The sequence below is a fragment of the Paramisgurnus dabryanus genome, chromosome 6 (assembly GCF_030506205.2).
Source record: "Paramisgurnus dabryanus chromosome 6, PD_genome_1.1, whole genome shotgun sequence".
Lineage (NCBI taxonomy): Eukaryota > Metazoa > Chordata > Actinopteri > Cypriniformes > Cobitidae > Paramisgurnus > Paramisgurnus dabryanus.
The window spans coordinates 31,915,630-31,931,001 of NC_133342.1; the positions used below are offsets into that span (position 1 = coordinate 31,915,630).

A 15,372-nucleotide genomic window follows, 5' to 3' on the forward strand; every position below is an offset into this window, starting at 1 on the left:
ACCCCTGGTTCAGATTAATCCAGTACCAGGCCTCATAGAGGGTATGCATTGACGTCACTTTTCCATGTGACCACGCCGGAGCTCGCCCTGTTGAGTGGCAAAACATTTAGCAAAATGGCTGGCTGTTCTAGTGGCGGTCGCAAAAATGTCAGTATAACTGACAATTATCAGCAAAAGTTAAATTTAGTTGGACTTGATTGTGACCCTAGCAACTTGTCAACACACCTAGGGTCAGTGGACACTGGCATGGACGATCCATTTACTTCTCCTTTCTGTGTTTTTTTGGCAGTCTGTAAAAACAATAGTTCCGAATTCTTGTTAAATCTGTTAGTACAGACTATAGGACAACAGCTTTTTCCAATTTAGAAGTGTTTTCCGTGTGTTTTTGCTGATTTCACACAGTAGACAAATTCTGCCGCTCTGTCTTTTGTCACTCAGTGGGCGTAACCGCAGTCACTATCCCCGAAGGTGACATCACGTGCGTACCCTCTATATTGGGGGGTGGTTTCCGGGACAAGGATAAGCTTAAAGGACAGGTTCGGACTGAAATTTCGACATATGCGGCTGCCCTGAGAATTTTCGGATGTTTGTGTTTCACCTCACACCTCTACAATGGGTTTAATGGTGCACTGGAACAATCCTTTCTAAAATGCATTAAACTTTCGTTTACAAAGACGTGAAACTCACCGAGTGGTCAGGGGTGCTCACTGATATGCTCACAAAAAAATCGCTGCAAAAGATGCTTTCCAACAGCTGTTTTAGCATTCGTTGTTAACTTGTGGACCTATTTTTCCAAACGGCTCACACCCGTACATTCTTCCGCTTAGAGCTTGAATAATAGACACTACAGCCCAGGTGGTGGCGCTAATCCGGCATTGCCAATTGCAAGAATAGAAACAAAGTTCCCGGCGCGGAGTAATACCGTACCTCACAGCACAACTAATACAAGTCAATGGAGTTGGCAAAAACTACGATAAAACCCGTTGGAATGCGTATCTGAAAACAGGGCTTTAAGTCTAAAATACCGAACTTGTCCTTTAAGCCAGAATTAGGCCTCAGTTTAATTAGGAAATATAACTAGTTTAAACAAACATGCCTTACTAAAAACATTACTTGTATGCATTTTGGGGCAAAACAAAGGGAACTGATGTATTTAAAGATATGTCAGTGCAAATAGTTTTAGTTTGGACAGCCCCTACATTAATTTTATTCTAGGACTAGTTTAATCCCTGTCCGGGAAACTGCCTCTAGGACATTTGTTGTTTTTACAAACAAACCTTACAAAAATATTACTAGTGTGCATCTTGAGACAAAATAATGGAACCTATATATGTTAAGATATGTCAGTACAAGGTGTTTTTAAATTAAGGCAGCTTAGACATGCATTTTAGTCTGGGACTTGGATAAACCCTCTCTGGGAAACCTCCCCTAAAATTTCTAAAACCACTGAAATGTGGCACGGTAATGCAAACATACATTCATAAGAATCATATAAATGACAACATATCTACACTAGACATGGATCTTTTTGTTTGTACTCTAGCTAGTGATTTATGACAATTGTTTGTTTATTATAAGTTGTAAGGGAAAGCTAAAGTACCTGTAAAGTAAATGCATGTATTGTTTAGTTTGTTGCATAGTCTTAAGTTGCTTGCATGCAACAATGCAAAACCTGCATGAAGTCAAACCAAAGTAGACTTTACAATTGGTTTAAAGTTTAAATGCACTCATTTTGTACTTTAAAAATGCATTTAGCTACCCAAAGACTATGGTTGGTCCACAAAGATTTGGTTGTCAGTATTTATGCAGTAGAATGTTGAGCTTCTGGTTTGGCAGGCGTTTGAAGTGAAGCTATGCTTTAGGAATGAAGCGCACTTTCCACACTCTTCAGCTGCTTGTCTTTCGCGTGAGGTTCATCACATTCTCAATAAATGCATTCTTAGGTAGTGTAGCTTATAAAATTCACACATACCTACTGTAACCTGCTACCATTCACCTAAACAGTTGGTCTAACCTCAGAAGCGTTTTCGACCGGAGGGAATTTCCTTTAGGCTGTGCCTTAACAATTTGATATGAAAACACCACAGAGTTGATTTATGATCAATCTCCTCATTCCAGGTTTTGAAGAGCATCATTTAAGGGGTGCAGTGAGAGGGCCTGTGCTTTCAGCTGAATATGGCCTTTTACTGCATTTTCTATTTATTATATTGGAGTCTACCATCAATCTTTCAGTCTCGTTTTCAGGAGCAGTTTGGAAGGTGGGCTCTCTCAAATTGAATAGACAGAATGGAACGCTCAATATTTATGTTGCATAACAGCAGATGCAGAAAATAAACCAGGGCTTTCCAAACTTTTTCATTCCGGGTAAACTGTGCCCACCAAAATATATTTTAATGGGAATATAGGAAAAGCAATACGCATTCATTCTCCTTTAGAAAAGAGTGGTATTGTACTGTACGAATGAAATAAGTTTCATTACCAAAATACATCATCTTAAAGTGACCCATGACCGGTAGTTTTAAACAAGTTATGTGTTTTTTACATCCTACTATAGTACTAACCAAACTACATCATCTCTCTGTTTCACCCTTGCAGAAAAGCGGGATTGATCCTGTCTCAGCTGGATGAACTTAGTGGTTGGTGCCGGGGTCTTCTCCAAGAACCCAAAATTGGACTGCGCAGGGCATCCCTCAAATACCTGTCTTGTCGTTACACAGAAACCAAGGCATTCGGGTTAAACTGGGTGAACCTCGGCCAAGATTTACGCAAGGCTTGCGAAGATCAGTCGCTGTCTGTCATGTACAATGATTACGGGGAGCCCAAGGAACTCTAAATGTGATGGACACCAAGAGGGGCTCAACACAAGGCATCCCTAAAACACACCACTCCTGTTTCAGCCCGAGTGTTTTTGAGCTTGCATATAAAAATGTTTTTGGGTCTGATGTACAGTGTACAGTGAAAGTCATTTAAACTGGCAGTTATAGGACTAGTGGTCTATTTTGTCACTTAGTAGATACACCAACTTGTAAAGGTAGGAGTTTTTTCACAAAGACTAAAACTAATCTTGTGCTGATGATGTATGTCTCTCTGTAGTGCATATAGATACAGAAACTACTGTATTAAAGAGTTATAGCAAATGTAAATGTTAATTCATCTGACAGTTTCTTAATGTGTTTAACGTAGTGAGGTTGTTTTTGAGATAAGCAGTGTTATGAAAATTATCCGTTTCAAGTTGTGTACATTTAACATGTCTTGTTTCTTTTCATTTTCAAAATAAAATTGCCCAAATATCTTATAAATGCTTGTTGATTATTAAACTAAATTATATTTGTCATGATAATATCACAAAATTATCTTTACATCATGTAGGATGATTTTATCTAAAAAACAGTAAATTACAAAAGACTTTTCACAGGCAGGATCACATTGGATATCTTATTTTGAAAGTTTTGAACACAGATAATTAATAATATACAGTTAACACTTCACAATTTATTGACAAAATGTTAAAACTACACTTTTACATACAGAAGAGCATACAAAAATAGTATATTTCAATAACAATTGCTATAAAGAAACGATCCTTAATAATACACATGCATGCATGGGTTTGCATGTATATGTAATCTGTGTAATATAAGAAGGATGATGGGGAAAAGTTAACAGCTGTGGCTTTGAGAAACCCACTTGAATATTAATTATTCACAAAAAAAATGTTGTTGTTAGAATAAGGGAGGTTTGCTGTAGGAAATAATATACTGTAGTGTGACATGTTTATACAACTCTATTATCGTATCAAAATCATTGATATACAGTATGTGATGATAACATTTAATGAACATGGCCCACAACAAGCAAGAGCTATTGGTTTAATATTTGTATAAAAACACATGACATGTAAAACAAAATGACTTGCATACTGGTGTATTTAATTGCTCGTGGGGGTAAAATATTGCTTATATCTACACCTACATCTATGTTAGAGATTTTTATATATATATTAGGTATTATTTATAGATTAGTACAGGATTGTTTTATGCAGTTCTGTGATTTGAATTACTTTTCATGAGGAGGAAAATTCAGGTTGTTTGACATTTTTCTTTTCGAGCCAAAATTAGAGCCGCCCGCTCGGTTTCTGCTCTCGCCATCATTCATTGCAGCTCCGGCTCCATCTGCTTGGCTGTGACCCGGTTCTCTTCGGCTTCGGGGTCACGGCAGGTGCACTCGTCGTGATCGCAGTCCGCCCCAAACTGAATGACCTGTCAATCAATCAGACACGCAGCTTAACAAACAACATCCAAAAAGTATTCCGCAACAAACATCTGATACGGTATGTGGGAACCACACGCAGGCTTTGAACAAAAGATCAAAGTGTGGTTTGGATAATTCTGCTAGAAAATACTTTAAGGCACTGCAGTAGATCAAAATAATGAGCAGTACCTATTTCCAGATGTTCGATAAATATGAACTGTTGACCAAATTACTCAACCAACAGAATGGATGTATTTTGATTTATTAGCCATAAATATATGTTATTTGTTTGTTTATGGACTAGTAACAGTCATTGGCAGTATACAGGTAAATCCTTTACATATATTCAGTAGTAGATATACACGTTTTGCATTTGTATTGTATAGAAAATAAGTTTTTATTTTATATAAACTATAAAGCAATATGTTACAGTGTACATTACAGCGTTTTTGTTCACATTTAAAGTTGATATGAGGATTAAAAAGAGCAGGTCAATACTGTAGGGAAAGCATTGCCTGACTGTGAGCAGATGAGTAAAGGAGGTGAGCAGATGAACACATGTTAAGAATCAACAGGAGGAGATTTTTGTCCAGGATTCATGCCATCACCACAGGTTGCAAAATAAACTTAAATTCCCAGCTAAGCAGCCTTACGGCAGGAAAAGTAAACATGCAATGCAACTGTGGGTCTAAGCGATGTAATTTATGCGATGTAATTGTCTCATTGAAGTACACTAAAGAGTTATATTCCGGATTTACAATGCACTTTTTAAACTATGTTAGGCCTGTCACGTGTTTTTGCAGAACAAATCGGTTATCTTTAGTATCTAACTAAATAACGACAGATTAGGCATTTGCTTTTAGATAGCCCACAGAGAATACAAGGATGCATGTACAGTAGGTTTATAATTGTACATACTACATGTTTCCTGTGCATGTTGAAGGTGTTTAGTAAAAAAAGACAGTCACACAGAAGGAGAGACAGCGTAAATTTGTTCTTTATTGTCCAACATTGGCTGTCATCTTTCTCTCTGGCCCTAATCCTAGACGCGCCTGTTAAACCAGACTGCCCCACCAACACACTCCCTCTGCAGCCGAGGACTTTTCCACGGCCTGCGTAAACAGGAGAATGGCTGTTCCTCTGGACCCATGGTGGCAGGATGCTGTTCATCACAGTTAATTTCACTTTCTCAGACTTTACTTGTTAAAAAACAAAGTTTTACAGTTGCCAATGACGCGCCGACACCTGGCCATCCGCTAATAAAAGCTGTAGCAGTCAGTCATGTATTTATGACAGACACTTCCCTCTGGACTTATGTTCTGTATAGGACTGCACACCACCCGGATGACTACACTTTTGGAAAACAGGTACAAGAAGGTCTAAAAGTTTTTTTTTTTCAAAAACACATATTGTTAAAAAAGAAGACACACAAAGGTGACAACATGATGATGTTTAGGGAAAGGACTGTGAAGATTGACATCATGCACAGAATAAAAAAAAATTAATTTTGCAGTAAAAATGATAAATGAACAAAATTTTCAGGGTTTGATTTACCTTTCTAGAAGAGAGAGTGGATGGACAACAGTCTCCCCCATCATACTGGCAGTACGCTCGGTTATTAATCGTGTCACACCAACCATCTCCCTCAAAAGGCTTTAAAAAAAATAAATAAGAAATTTAGTTATTGGCTGAAACATTTGGTTGAATATATGCATGACATGGCATAAAAAACCTTATTGCTTAAAGCTGCTTTTGAATTTGGCAAGGTGGCTTGAATAGTTCATTTATAAACAGCGGTGCACACATGTTATGTAATTTCAGGATGTTGCACAAAAGAGGACAAATAGGGTGAGCGTATGTTGTTAGTTTTTCAAAGCATAGAAAAAAATTTGTTATTAACCAACCAGACAAATTTGAATGATAAAAAACAGTAAATAAATAAAATAAGTTATCAAAATATTTGAAAAAATAGGAAGGGTTATGGTTTTAAAACCACTGTTTTCCGGAAAGTTGTCGTTGACACCATTTATCTCAATATACCGCTATAACCTTAATGGATGCTTGCGATTGTGTTAGTGGCGGAGCCATGCTTGATGGCTTCAGTGCATCATCAAGCCATGATTTTAGGCCTGCCCAAAAAATCCTGAACTCAGAAATGGAGAAAATTTGATGATCTCCACAATTCATTACTACATGTAGTTCTCTGAATTGACTTTACGTGAACTTTAGTAAAAACTTTTACAATGAAAGCTTATAAAACATACTTTTGAAACTATTTTTTAAGCTAAAAACATGTGCTCACTTACCTTACAATATGTTAAATATACTACGGGCTGTTGAATGCTTTATTCTTATTGGTTGATAAAATGTTCCACGGATGTGCATTATTTTTCGATAAACGCACACCTGAACTGTCAAATGTCTTAAAATAACCACTAGAGCAATGTCTGTGGTAACGGTTGTATAAGCGGAATAATTGACTCTGGTCCTTGGGTATGCATTATTTTCGAATTATTCGACAGCCCATCGTCAATTATTCCTTACTTATTCTATGAATGATAATGCTATTAAATATTATACACATAACATATACTGTAAATCAGATCTCTACAAATATTCAGCTTATACAAACAATCAATCAATTGACTAAATCAATAAAAATGCCACTGAAGTACAGTAATTTATAGATGTATGCATGTTTTATCTCATATATGTATTATAAAACAAACTGTTTTCTTAGAACCTGAGACAGTTGGGATGTTCCTTGAACCTCAGAGGAATGAATTGCATGATTCATGCCAAAGGGATTTCTGGTATGCTTTCTGGTAGGTAACATTCATTCTTTTCACAAAAAAATAAAAGCACACTTGTTATCCCAAACAAAACTTCCCAACATTAACTTCCCCCACCTATTTTAACGTCAAAGATTTTGCAGTGCCCAGTAGAGCCTAGCTCGACTTTTTAGAGAAGACTGCAATTATCAAATTTAACTTGAATAAACACTTCAAATGCATCATAATGCCTTCCTACAGGATTCTACCTAACCTAAAGGATCAGATGCCAACAACAAGAAAACAAGAGCAGTCTGCCAAAGAAATGTTTGGCTCTCATGTGCATGTGGAGCCTTTTCAAAGACTGAAGCTTTTACCTGACTCTACATCCCACCAGCTGCCGACAAGATCTCAATGGCACCCAATCCAAAATGTTCTTCCAGCCATGCTTTTACTATCCAAATCATAGGCAAAAGCATTTTGTTCTGCTTTAAAGGTGCAATTTGTAAAATTTATTGACAGAAATGTAATATAATATGAATAACTATGTTTTCAGTCGTGTGTAAAGACCTTTCAATTCATTTCATTTCAATTCAATTCAATTTTATTTATATAGTGCTTTGCACAATAGGTAATTGTATCAAAGCAGCTTTACATTAATAGAAGAAGGGAAAAACACAGAAAAATCGACAGACAACATATGTAGCAAAATACAGCAGCTATGAATAAGCTTTACAAGTGAGCGTGTTGATGATGTAACGTATAGAAGAGGGTGCTAAGTTAAGCCAATGTTGGCTGACTACCCGGGGGTTTAAAAACCCCCTAGGAAAAAAACTCCCGCATTTTTAGCTAGGAGAAATATAGTCCTAGGAGGAAAAGACCCTTGGGATAATATATATATTAACCGCCGGTTTGTCAGGCATCGACATCACATTGAAGGCTTGCCAAAAAATCAGTGGCGTGTTAACCTTCACGGCAGCCGGAACTGGGTCTGTTTGTTTCAATGTCCTCGGGATTGAGGACGAGACAGGGACAAAAAAACAAAATCCTATTAGCCTAGGGGCCATTCGCATGTAATGCAAGTTTCACACAGTGTTGTGGTTTAATATCTGCTCGGTTTCAGACATGCTTGCTATTGCGGCATTAGTATATTACCCAGACGAGTTATGTGGATGCTTTGTTCCGTACAGGCTACCTAATGCAAGATAAGTACATTTACTAGACAAATTATGTAAATGCTTTGTTAAAGAGAAAAGTCTTAAGTTTAGACTTAAAGTAGTGATCAGCTGTGTCTGATTCTCGGACATCAGATGGCAAATCATTCAAGAGCTTAGGGGCTACGTAGGAAAAGGATCTACCACCATTAGACACTTTTGATATTCTAGGGATGCCAAAATTGGGCTTACGTGGTCATACTTCTTAGAACGAGTAAGCACTCTTGCAGCAGCTTTTTGAACTAGCTGAAGCTTGTTTACCTGATTTGCATGGCATCCCCTGAGTAACGAGTTACAATAGTCTATTCTAGAGGTCATAAAAGCGTGGATAAGCTTCTCTGCATCTGATGCAGACAGCATATGGCATACTTTTTAGATATTTCTAAGATGTTAGAATGCTATGCGGCAGACATTGGGGATATGACTATCGAAGGATAAATTGCTGTCAAAACCACACCTAAGTTCTTAACCGTAGAAGATGGCACCACAGTGCAGCCATCTATGGGCACATTGTATTTTTTTGGAGCGATTCGGTTCGATAATAAATATCTCATACAGTTTGTTAGTTTACAGAACTGGTGTGTTTTGTTAGGATGTGAGGAGATGTAAAGCTGGGTATCATCTGCATAGCAGTGAAAACTTATGTTTCCTGATAATGTTTTCAAGAAATAACATATATAACGAGAACAGGATAGGACCTAAAACTGATCCCTGCGGTATGCCGTATTTAACCGGGGAGTGATAGCGATTTGTTAGATACAATCTTAACCATGCTGGCGCCTGACCACTGATGCCAACATAGTTTTCTAGTCTATTGAGTAAGATTGTTTGATCTATTGTGTCAAAGGCTGCACTGTCTAGTAATATTAGATTTGAGATTTCACTATGATCGGATGTTAAAATGAGGTAATTTGTAACTCTAAGCAGCGCTGTTTCTGTGCTATGGTGGGGCCTGAATCCTGATTGGAACTTTTCATACATACTATTATTTACTAAGAATGCGCATAGTTGGCTTGCCACTACTTTTTCTAATATTTTAGAAAGAAATGGGAGATTTGAGATTGGTTTAAAGTTATTAAGATCTCCCTGGTCAAGTTGTGTTTTTTTTAATAAGCGGTATAATAATGGCTAGTTTAAAAGCTGTTGGAAAGTACCCTAGTTTTAGGGATAAGTTAAAGATATTTAATACTGGGTCTGACACTACAGGGGATACCTCTTTAAGTAATTTTGTGGGAACGGGGTCTAATATACAGGATGATGATTTCAATGAAGTTATTAATTTAGAGAGCTATTCTATTGTAGTAGCTTTAAATGACTCAAGATGTTCGTATGATAATCTAGTGTTAAATGTACTATTGGGTACAGTGGTGGCTGCTTGTGTAGCTTCAATGTTTTCCCTAATAACCATAATTTTGTTAGTAAAGAAGTTCATAAAGTTGTTACTACTGTGTTGAAATTTAGTATCGGTTTCTGTTTGTTCTTTGTTTCTAGTCAGTTTCGCAACTGTACTAAAGAGAAAATGAGGGTTCTTATGATTTTCTTTAATAAGCTTGCTGAGATGGGTAGATCTGGCGGTTTTTATAGCCTGTCCTTACAATTACCAGATGTTTTTATTACCTTTGAACAAGCTGTTTTATCACCATGGGTCCCCTTACACAGAAGTTGCTGTTATGTTTCTACAGTAGCCCTAAACGGACAAACTGTTCTATAGAGCGCATTTTGCCTAAGGTTGTCCCAGATTATGACATGTTTGACATGCTACCAAAGCCACCACAGGACAATGCATTTCGAAAAGAGCGGATGACTTTTGGATTTAATTTTGGATATACATTTTTTTATATATTAAAACTATGGTTATTTTTTTTTTTCGAAAGGCAGAGCATGCATGGTCAACTTTTCACTTCTTTAGGAATGAGAGTCAAAACAAGGGGTGCAAAACCCCATGGTTAAAAGCTGACGCTTTTATCCAAAGCGACTTACAATTGCTATACATGTCAGAGGTCGCACGCCTCTGGAGCAACTAGGGGTTATGCGTCTTGCTCAGGGACACAATGGTGTGTCATAGTGGATTCGAACCCGGGTCCCTCACACCAAAGGCGTGTGTCTTTTTCACTGCGCCATCACCACCCCATAGTGATGTAAGAACCGTGCCATAGATCTTGCCCTCAGTGACACAAAGCAAGACAGCCTGTGCTTTTGGTTGCCATGGAGTGGCATATGTGGCTACCTGTACCCCCTCAGAGATTAAGGTTTGTGGCAGTGTACTCAGCCTCAGGCCTTCAGGGCATAAACAAGCGCCATCATCGCTTCTCGGTTGGCCAAAAGAAACTGCTCAAGGCTCTGAGGGCACGCACCCTTGGGAGCAGGCATGTGTCACACAACAAGCTTGTGTGTCCATTTCCACCACCAAAGCCCTCAGGAGTGTTTTGGGACCCGCTGCAGTCTCCAGAGGGTTTTACACCCAATCTTTATTAAGCGATACTGCTGGAGTGTGGCACTCGATGTTGCAGATAAGATATTCTTAGTGTTGCCTCTACAAGAAAATGAAATGCCCTAATGTGGCAACTCTTTGTACCTCCGATCTCTCTATAAACAAAATTGCACCTTAGACTGCGGGTTACATCATGAAGGTGCTTTCAGTGACTGCTCAATTGGTCATATTTTAGACCTTACTCTCTCCATTGTTAAATTGCTGGCGCAAGAGAAACGTAGTTTATTGTTTCTCTTTTCTGTTAAAATAAATGATTTATGTTTTTAATATTGTAGATCAAAGTAAAATATTTGATTGTAAAACGAATTATTAATGTTGTTTTTTAAAAGGTCCTGGAAAACATAATGACCAAATACCTAAACTTAAGTATCATGTAACAGTAACTGGGAACAACGTGTGGAATGCACGTGCACAGACCAGAAGAGGAATCCTGCCAGGAAATGTTAAACAACACTGGAGTCAACCATCTGAAACTCTACACTGAACTCAGCCAACATCATTTGATCTACACCTAACAAACAAACGCCACAAACTAATAGCCAAGAGAAGTCAAGATCAAGACAGCGTGGCCACCACAGACGCTCAGATCAGCATGCCAACAAATAATATCACCTCACAAAAATGTACTCTGTCAAAATATTTACAACAAATCAAAGTCTTATGTTGACTACTTGTTTGCACAATAAGAAACATAAGTTGGGAAAAGCGCACACATATTTCATCATTTTATAAAAATCACATCCTGAAAGAGTTTATTAAGCAATGATAACCTCTATATTATCCTACTTAAAGAATTCCCTACTAACAACAAAAACATGAAAATAAACACAATTATAAAAAATACTAATCTGAATTAGAATTTGTATTTACTCTTTCCCCGCCAGCGTTTTATAAAAAAGTTGCCAGCCAGCGCCAGCACTTTTTATGATTTTCACAAAAGTTTAATGCCTTCCAGAAACTGTTCTTCTTTAAATATATAAACATACAATATATCCAATAAAAGAAAATATGTTTTCAAACAAAACAACTATTCATCCTACCTTTATTTGTTCTCTTTTTATCATCTCTTAAATATGGGTAGGTTTCTTCAAAAATATATTTTGAGCAATAGAGATCAGATTCAGAGCGATCCTCAAAACATACACAGAGTTTGATCCGTTTGCCCTAAGGGGATACTTCTGGGTTTTATAAGTTGGGTAAGAGCACCACCTGGTGGAAAATAGCAGAAATACGGATTGCCGGAAAAATTTGTCATTGGCAGGGAAGCGTTTTCTCTTAATTGATGAGTTAACTCTTCAATGGTGGAGAGTTAACTTAAAACTTCCAAAAAATACATACGTTTTTTAGCAAGTACATAAAAAATATCAATGTTCCAAGTAAGTTTCCTTACCCGCAGACCAAATTTAGTAGATCAAATTTGCAGACCAAATGAATTCAACAAGCATGAAGAAAAACTCCAAGAATCTCACATTTTATGTTTAAACCAGAGTTTACAGAGGTTACAGGGCCCTATCATACACCCAGCGCAATTTAACGCAATGGAGCACAATGCACAACGCAGGTGTTTTCTGCTAGTTTCAGTTATCGTTTTCATGTCAAGTGTCACATTGTTTAAATAGGGAATGCATTAGTACCCATTTGTGGCGTGAAAATGAGTGTTCAGGGGCATTGTTGGCACATTGCTATTTTGAGGCACCTAAAATAGACAACGCCATTGACCAATGGTCTAAAGTCTAAAGTCAATGGTGCAATATTGTTTTTGTCATTTAAAGAGCGCATTAGAAATATGCACCTATAAATGGGACGTCAACACCAGGGTGATATAGCACCACTGGTTCTACACAGGTGCTACACAGGAACTTGATAGGTGCTACTGTATATTGCACTTAAAATGGTTTCCCTATGATTACAAACCAATGAAACACTTTAGTGCTATTTAGCACCATTTGTTTTTAGAGTGTGGTAAGCAGGGGTTTTTTTTTGCTTTTAAAAAGTGGTTATTTATTTAGATTTTTTTTATAAATCTACATTTTATAAATGTACATACATTTTTTTTAAATTTACCCCACAAATTTATTGTATATGATTTTTAACATCAATTTTAAACTGGTGGAATTTTCCCTTTGTTTACAGTTTTTCCGCTTACACCCTCGACCATGTAAATAGGGAATACACCTTGACGTGAGCAGCTAGCTTTTAAAGGGGATGGGAGATGAGACTCTCATTGGTTTATTGCATGTTACGCCCAAAACACACTCATTACTCATTACAATAGGAACAATCCTTTTAGACTGTGTGCCAGGCGCACAACCCATTTTTCCATCGTTAAATTAGCAAAAGTGTATTGCGCTGTGCACTTTAGATCATGTGCTTAGATCATAAAACTAGGGCCAACAGAGTGCAGCAAGATAGCAGAGAGTGTTACAACCACTGCTCTATATAAATGACTGGATTGCGCATAGAACGCTTGACGTAACTGCGTGAGGTGAAGCCAGTGCAGAGTTCGAGCCGCCATATTTGTATACCCAAACTGCAGAGAGCGTCATTGACTTCCATTCAAAATTATAATCAAAATGCACCCCCTTTACAGCGTATCAGTTACACAAGGTTATTTTTTAGGATATGTGTACGTTAATTATTTGTTAATTCTGGTGTTATTTGCAATGTTTATGTTTTAATGGGGCAGTATAATGGATTTATAAAAAACCATTAAGGTGAGTGTGTCTGTTGCATTTGTTAATGACACGGGTATAAATAAAGTTTTTTTTTTACATTTAGCTACACTGTGACGGTCAGCGTTATTTCTCTAAATAAGTTTAGGTAACTTGTAAGTTTAGATAATATAATTACAAAACTAGCAAATTATTGCATGCACATACTGTACAAAGTATGATTATTTATTTAGATTTCAGAATGAGCACGTTTATTGTCATTAATACTAAATATGCTGCGGTCTGTCTGCTGATCTGATACTGTAATAAAAATGAATGTATAATAACTGATTAAAACGCAAAATGTACAACTTTCAGTAAATAACTATTTACATGCTTTGGACGTTTGTGTTGTAATAATGTACAGGGTAACTTCACATTTAAAAATGAAAACGAGTAAAGAGATGTTTTATCATTAAAATCTGATAACGTCCATTGATTTAATAGAACGTTTGGGTATACCAACATGGTGGCGCGGTGGCTTCACAAGTGTGACGTCATGCGCAATCCAGTCATTTATATAGATCAGTGGTTACAACCCAAGTTTGCAAGATGCAATGGACAAATTTACAGTTGAGCAGTCAACAGTCAGAATATGTCAAAAATGGTCCCTAGCTGTCACTGGGACAGAACCATTAAAAAAAGTACACAGTTGCACCTAAAAAAGTTCATATTAGTGTCTCAAAGGTACATACTGGTACCAAACAGTGCATATTAGTACCTAATGATACATATTAGGACTTTTGCAAAAGTTACTATGGTGAACATATTCCTAGTCTTTGCACTGTTTACTGTCTACACCTGACGCAGGAAGCATGATGTGACAAATCCCTAAAGTAAATGCCCTATTCTATTTATGACCAAGCAGCACTCATCTAATAGAAAGGAAAAATGGATTTGAAACGGTCGCTTTGTCACACCCAGTGTAGAAAGTTTCTTGCTGTGTGGCACAGTAAGACGCGACAATGTTAGACAGAGTGTTGTTTTAAAAACAACAACAACATTATAATCGTAAATAACAGGAAACGGCACAAAAATTCACAAAATCGGGAATTGAACAGCCCCATGTAATGGTTCTTCTTCTGCGGTGCATATTGAGTTCCCTTTCAATACGGTTCACTTCGCATTGCGTCAGTTAGCTGACGCTATGGGGGAAACTCCTGTTTACTCCGTGACTGAAGCCTATTGGTTAACGTCTGTACAAAGTACAGACCAATGACGTTTGAACCCGCGCGCGGGAGGAACGCGTCCTTATATAAGCGCGGTTCAATCGTCAGGAGCTCTTTATTTTCTCCTTCAGCGCGAACCTCTCGCTGCTCCGAAGAAAAAGAAGAAGCCTTACCTCGCCGTTGACAAAAGCCCTGCAGCGGAGTCCAGGCCTAGCGTCTTCCCCTGCCGTTTTCCGGCTGAGAACCGAAGATAGCAGAGTCCAGGTCTAGCGTCTTCCCCTGCCGCTTTCCGGCCGAGAACCGAAGATAGCCTTCGCTTGCCGTGGTTCGAGCCCTGTGCAGCGGACACACGCCTGACGAGGTCTCCCCTGCGGCCGCCCGGTAAGATCAATATTTTTAATATAAAGCTATAAGCTAAAAGAGCAGGCGCTGTTGTAATAGCGTCCAGCACAGCGGCTCGGTGAGCCTCTCTGCTATGAATTTCCTCCGAGCGCGTTACCGGTCTGGCACCTCCCACGCCGGGACCGCGCTTATGCTTTGGTTGTCTTATCCATGTTTCGTGCTCCCCCTGCTGTTCCTCTCTCGCCGGGATGAACACACGGCGAGCCATGAGACTAGATGGATGCATAGACAAGCACACACGGACTAACCCCCCCTGTGTTCTGTCACACCGCAACCGTTCATGCTTACAGAGTCCCTTCGCTCCTATCACATTTAGTGGCGAGATCTCTGGCACATATATTAATCCCCCGAGTGCATCGGGTG

At 38.2% G+C, this 15,372-nt stretch overlaps 2 protein-coding genes across 5 annotated transcripts in view; one reads left to right on the top strand and one right to left on the bottom strand.

The window, feature by feature from the left end:
- The window catches only part of astn1 (astrotactin 1), a 354,343-nt gene extending 351,050 nt beyond the window's left edge, over nt 1-3,293 (top strand). For all 4 annotated transcript variants that reach the window (XM_065276610.2, XM_065276608.2, XM_065276609.2 and 1 more), the window contains one exon: nt 2,596-3,293. In XM_065276610.2, coding sequence (XP_065132682.1) covers nt 2,596-2,833 — 238 coding nt within the window. In that variant the 3' untranslated portion in view covers nt 2,834-3,293. The remainder of the gene's footprint in view (nt 1-2,595) is intronic.
- A 184-nt stretch (nt 3,294-3,477) lies between these two features.
- pappa2 (pappalysin 2) overlaps nt 3,478-15,372 on the bottom strand; it is a 93,550-nt gene continuing 81,655 nt past the window's right edge. Inside the window, exons 22-23 of the mRNA XM_065276612.1 lie at nt 5,806-5,904; nt 3,478-4,259 (exon numbers count right to left, since the gene is read on the bottom strand). Coding sequence (XP_065132684.1) covers nt 4,152-4,259; nt 5,806-5,904 — 207 coding nt within the window. The 3' untranslated portion in view covers nt 3,478-4,151. The remainder of the gene's footprint in view (nt 4,260-5,805; nt 5,905-15,372) is intronic.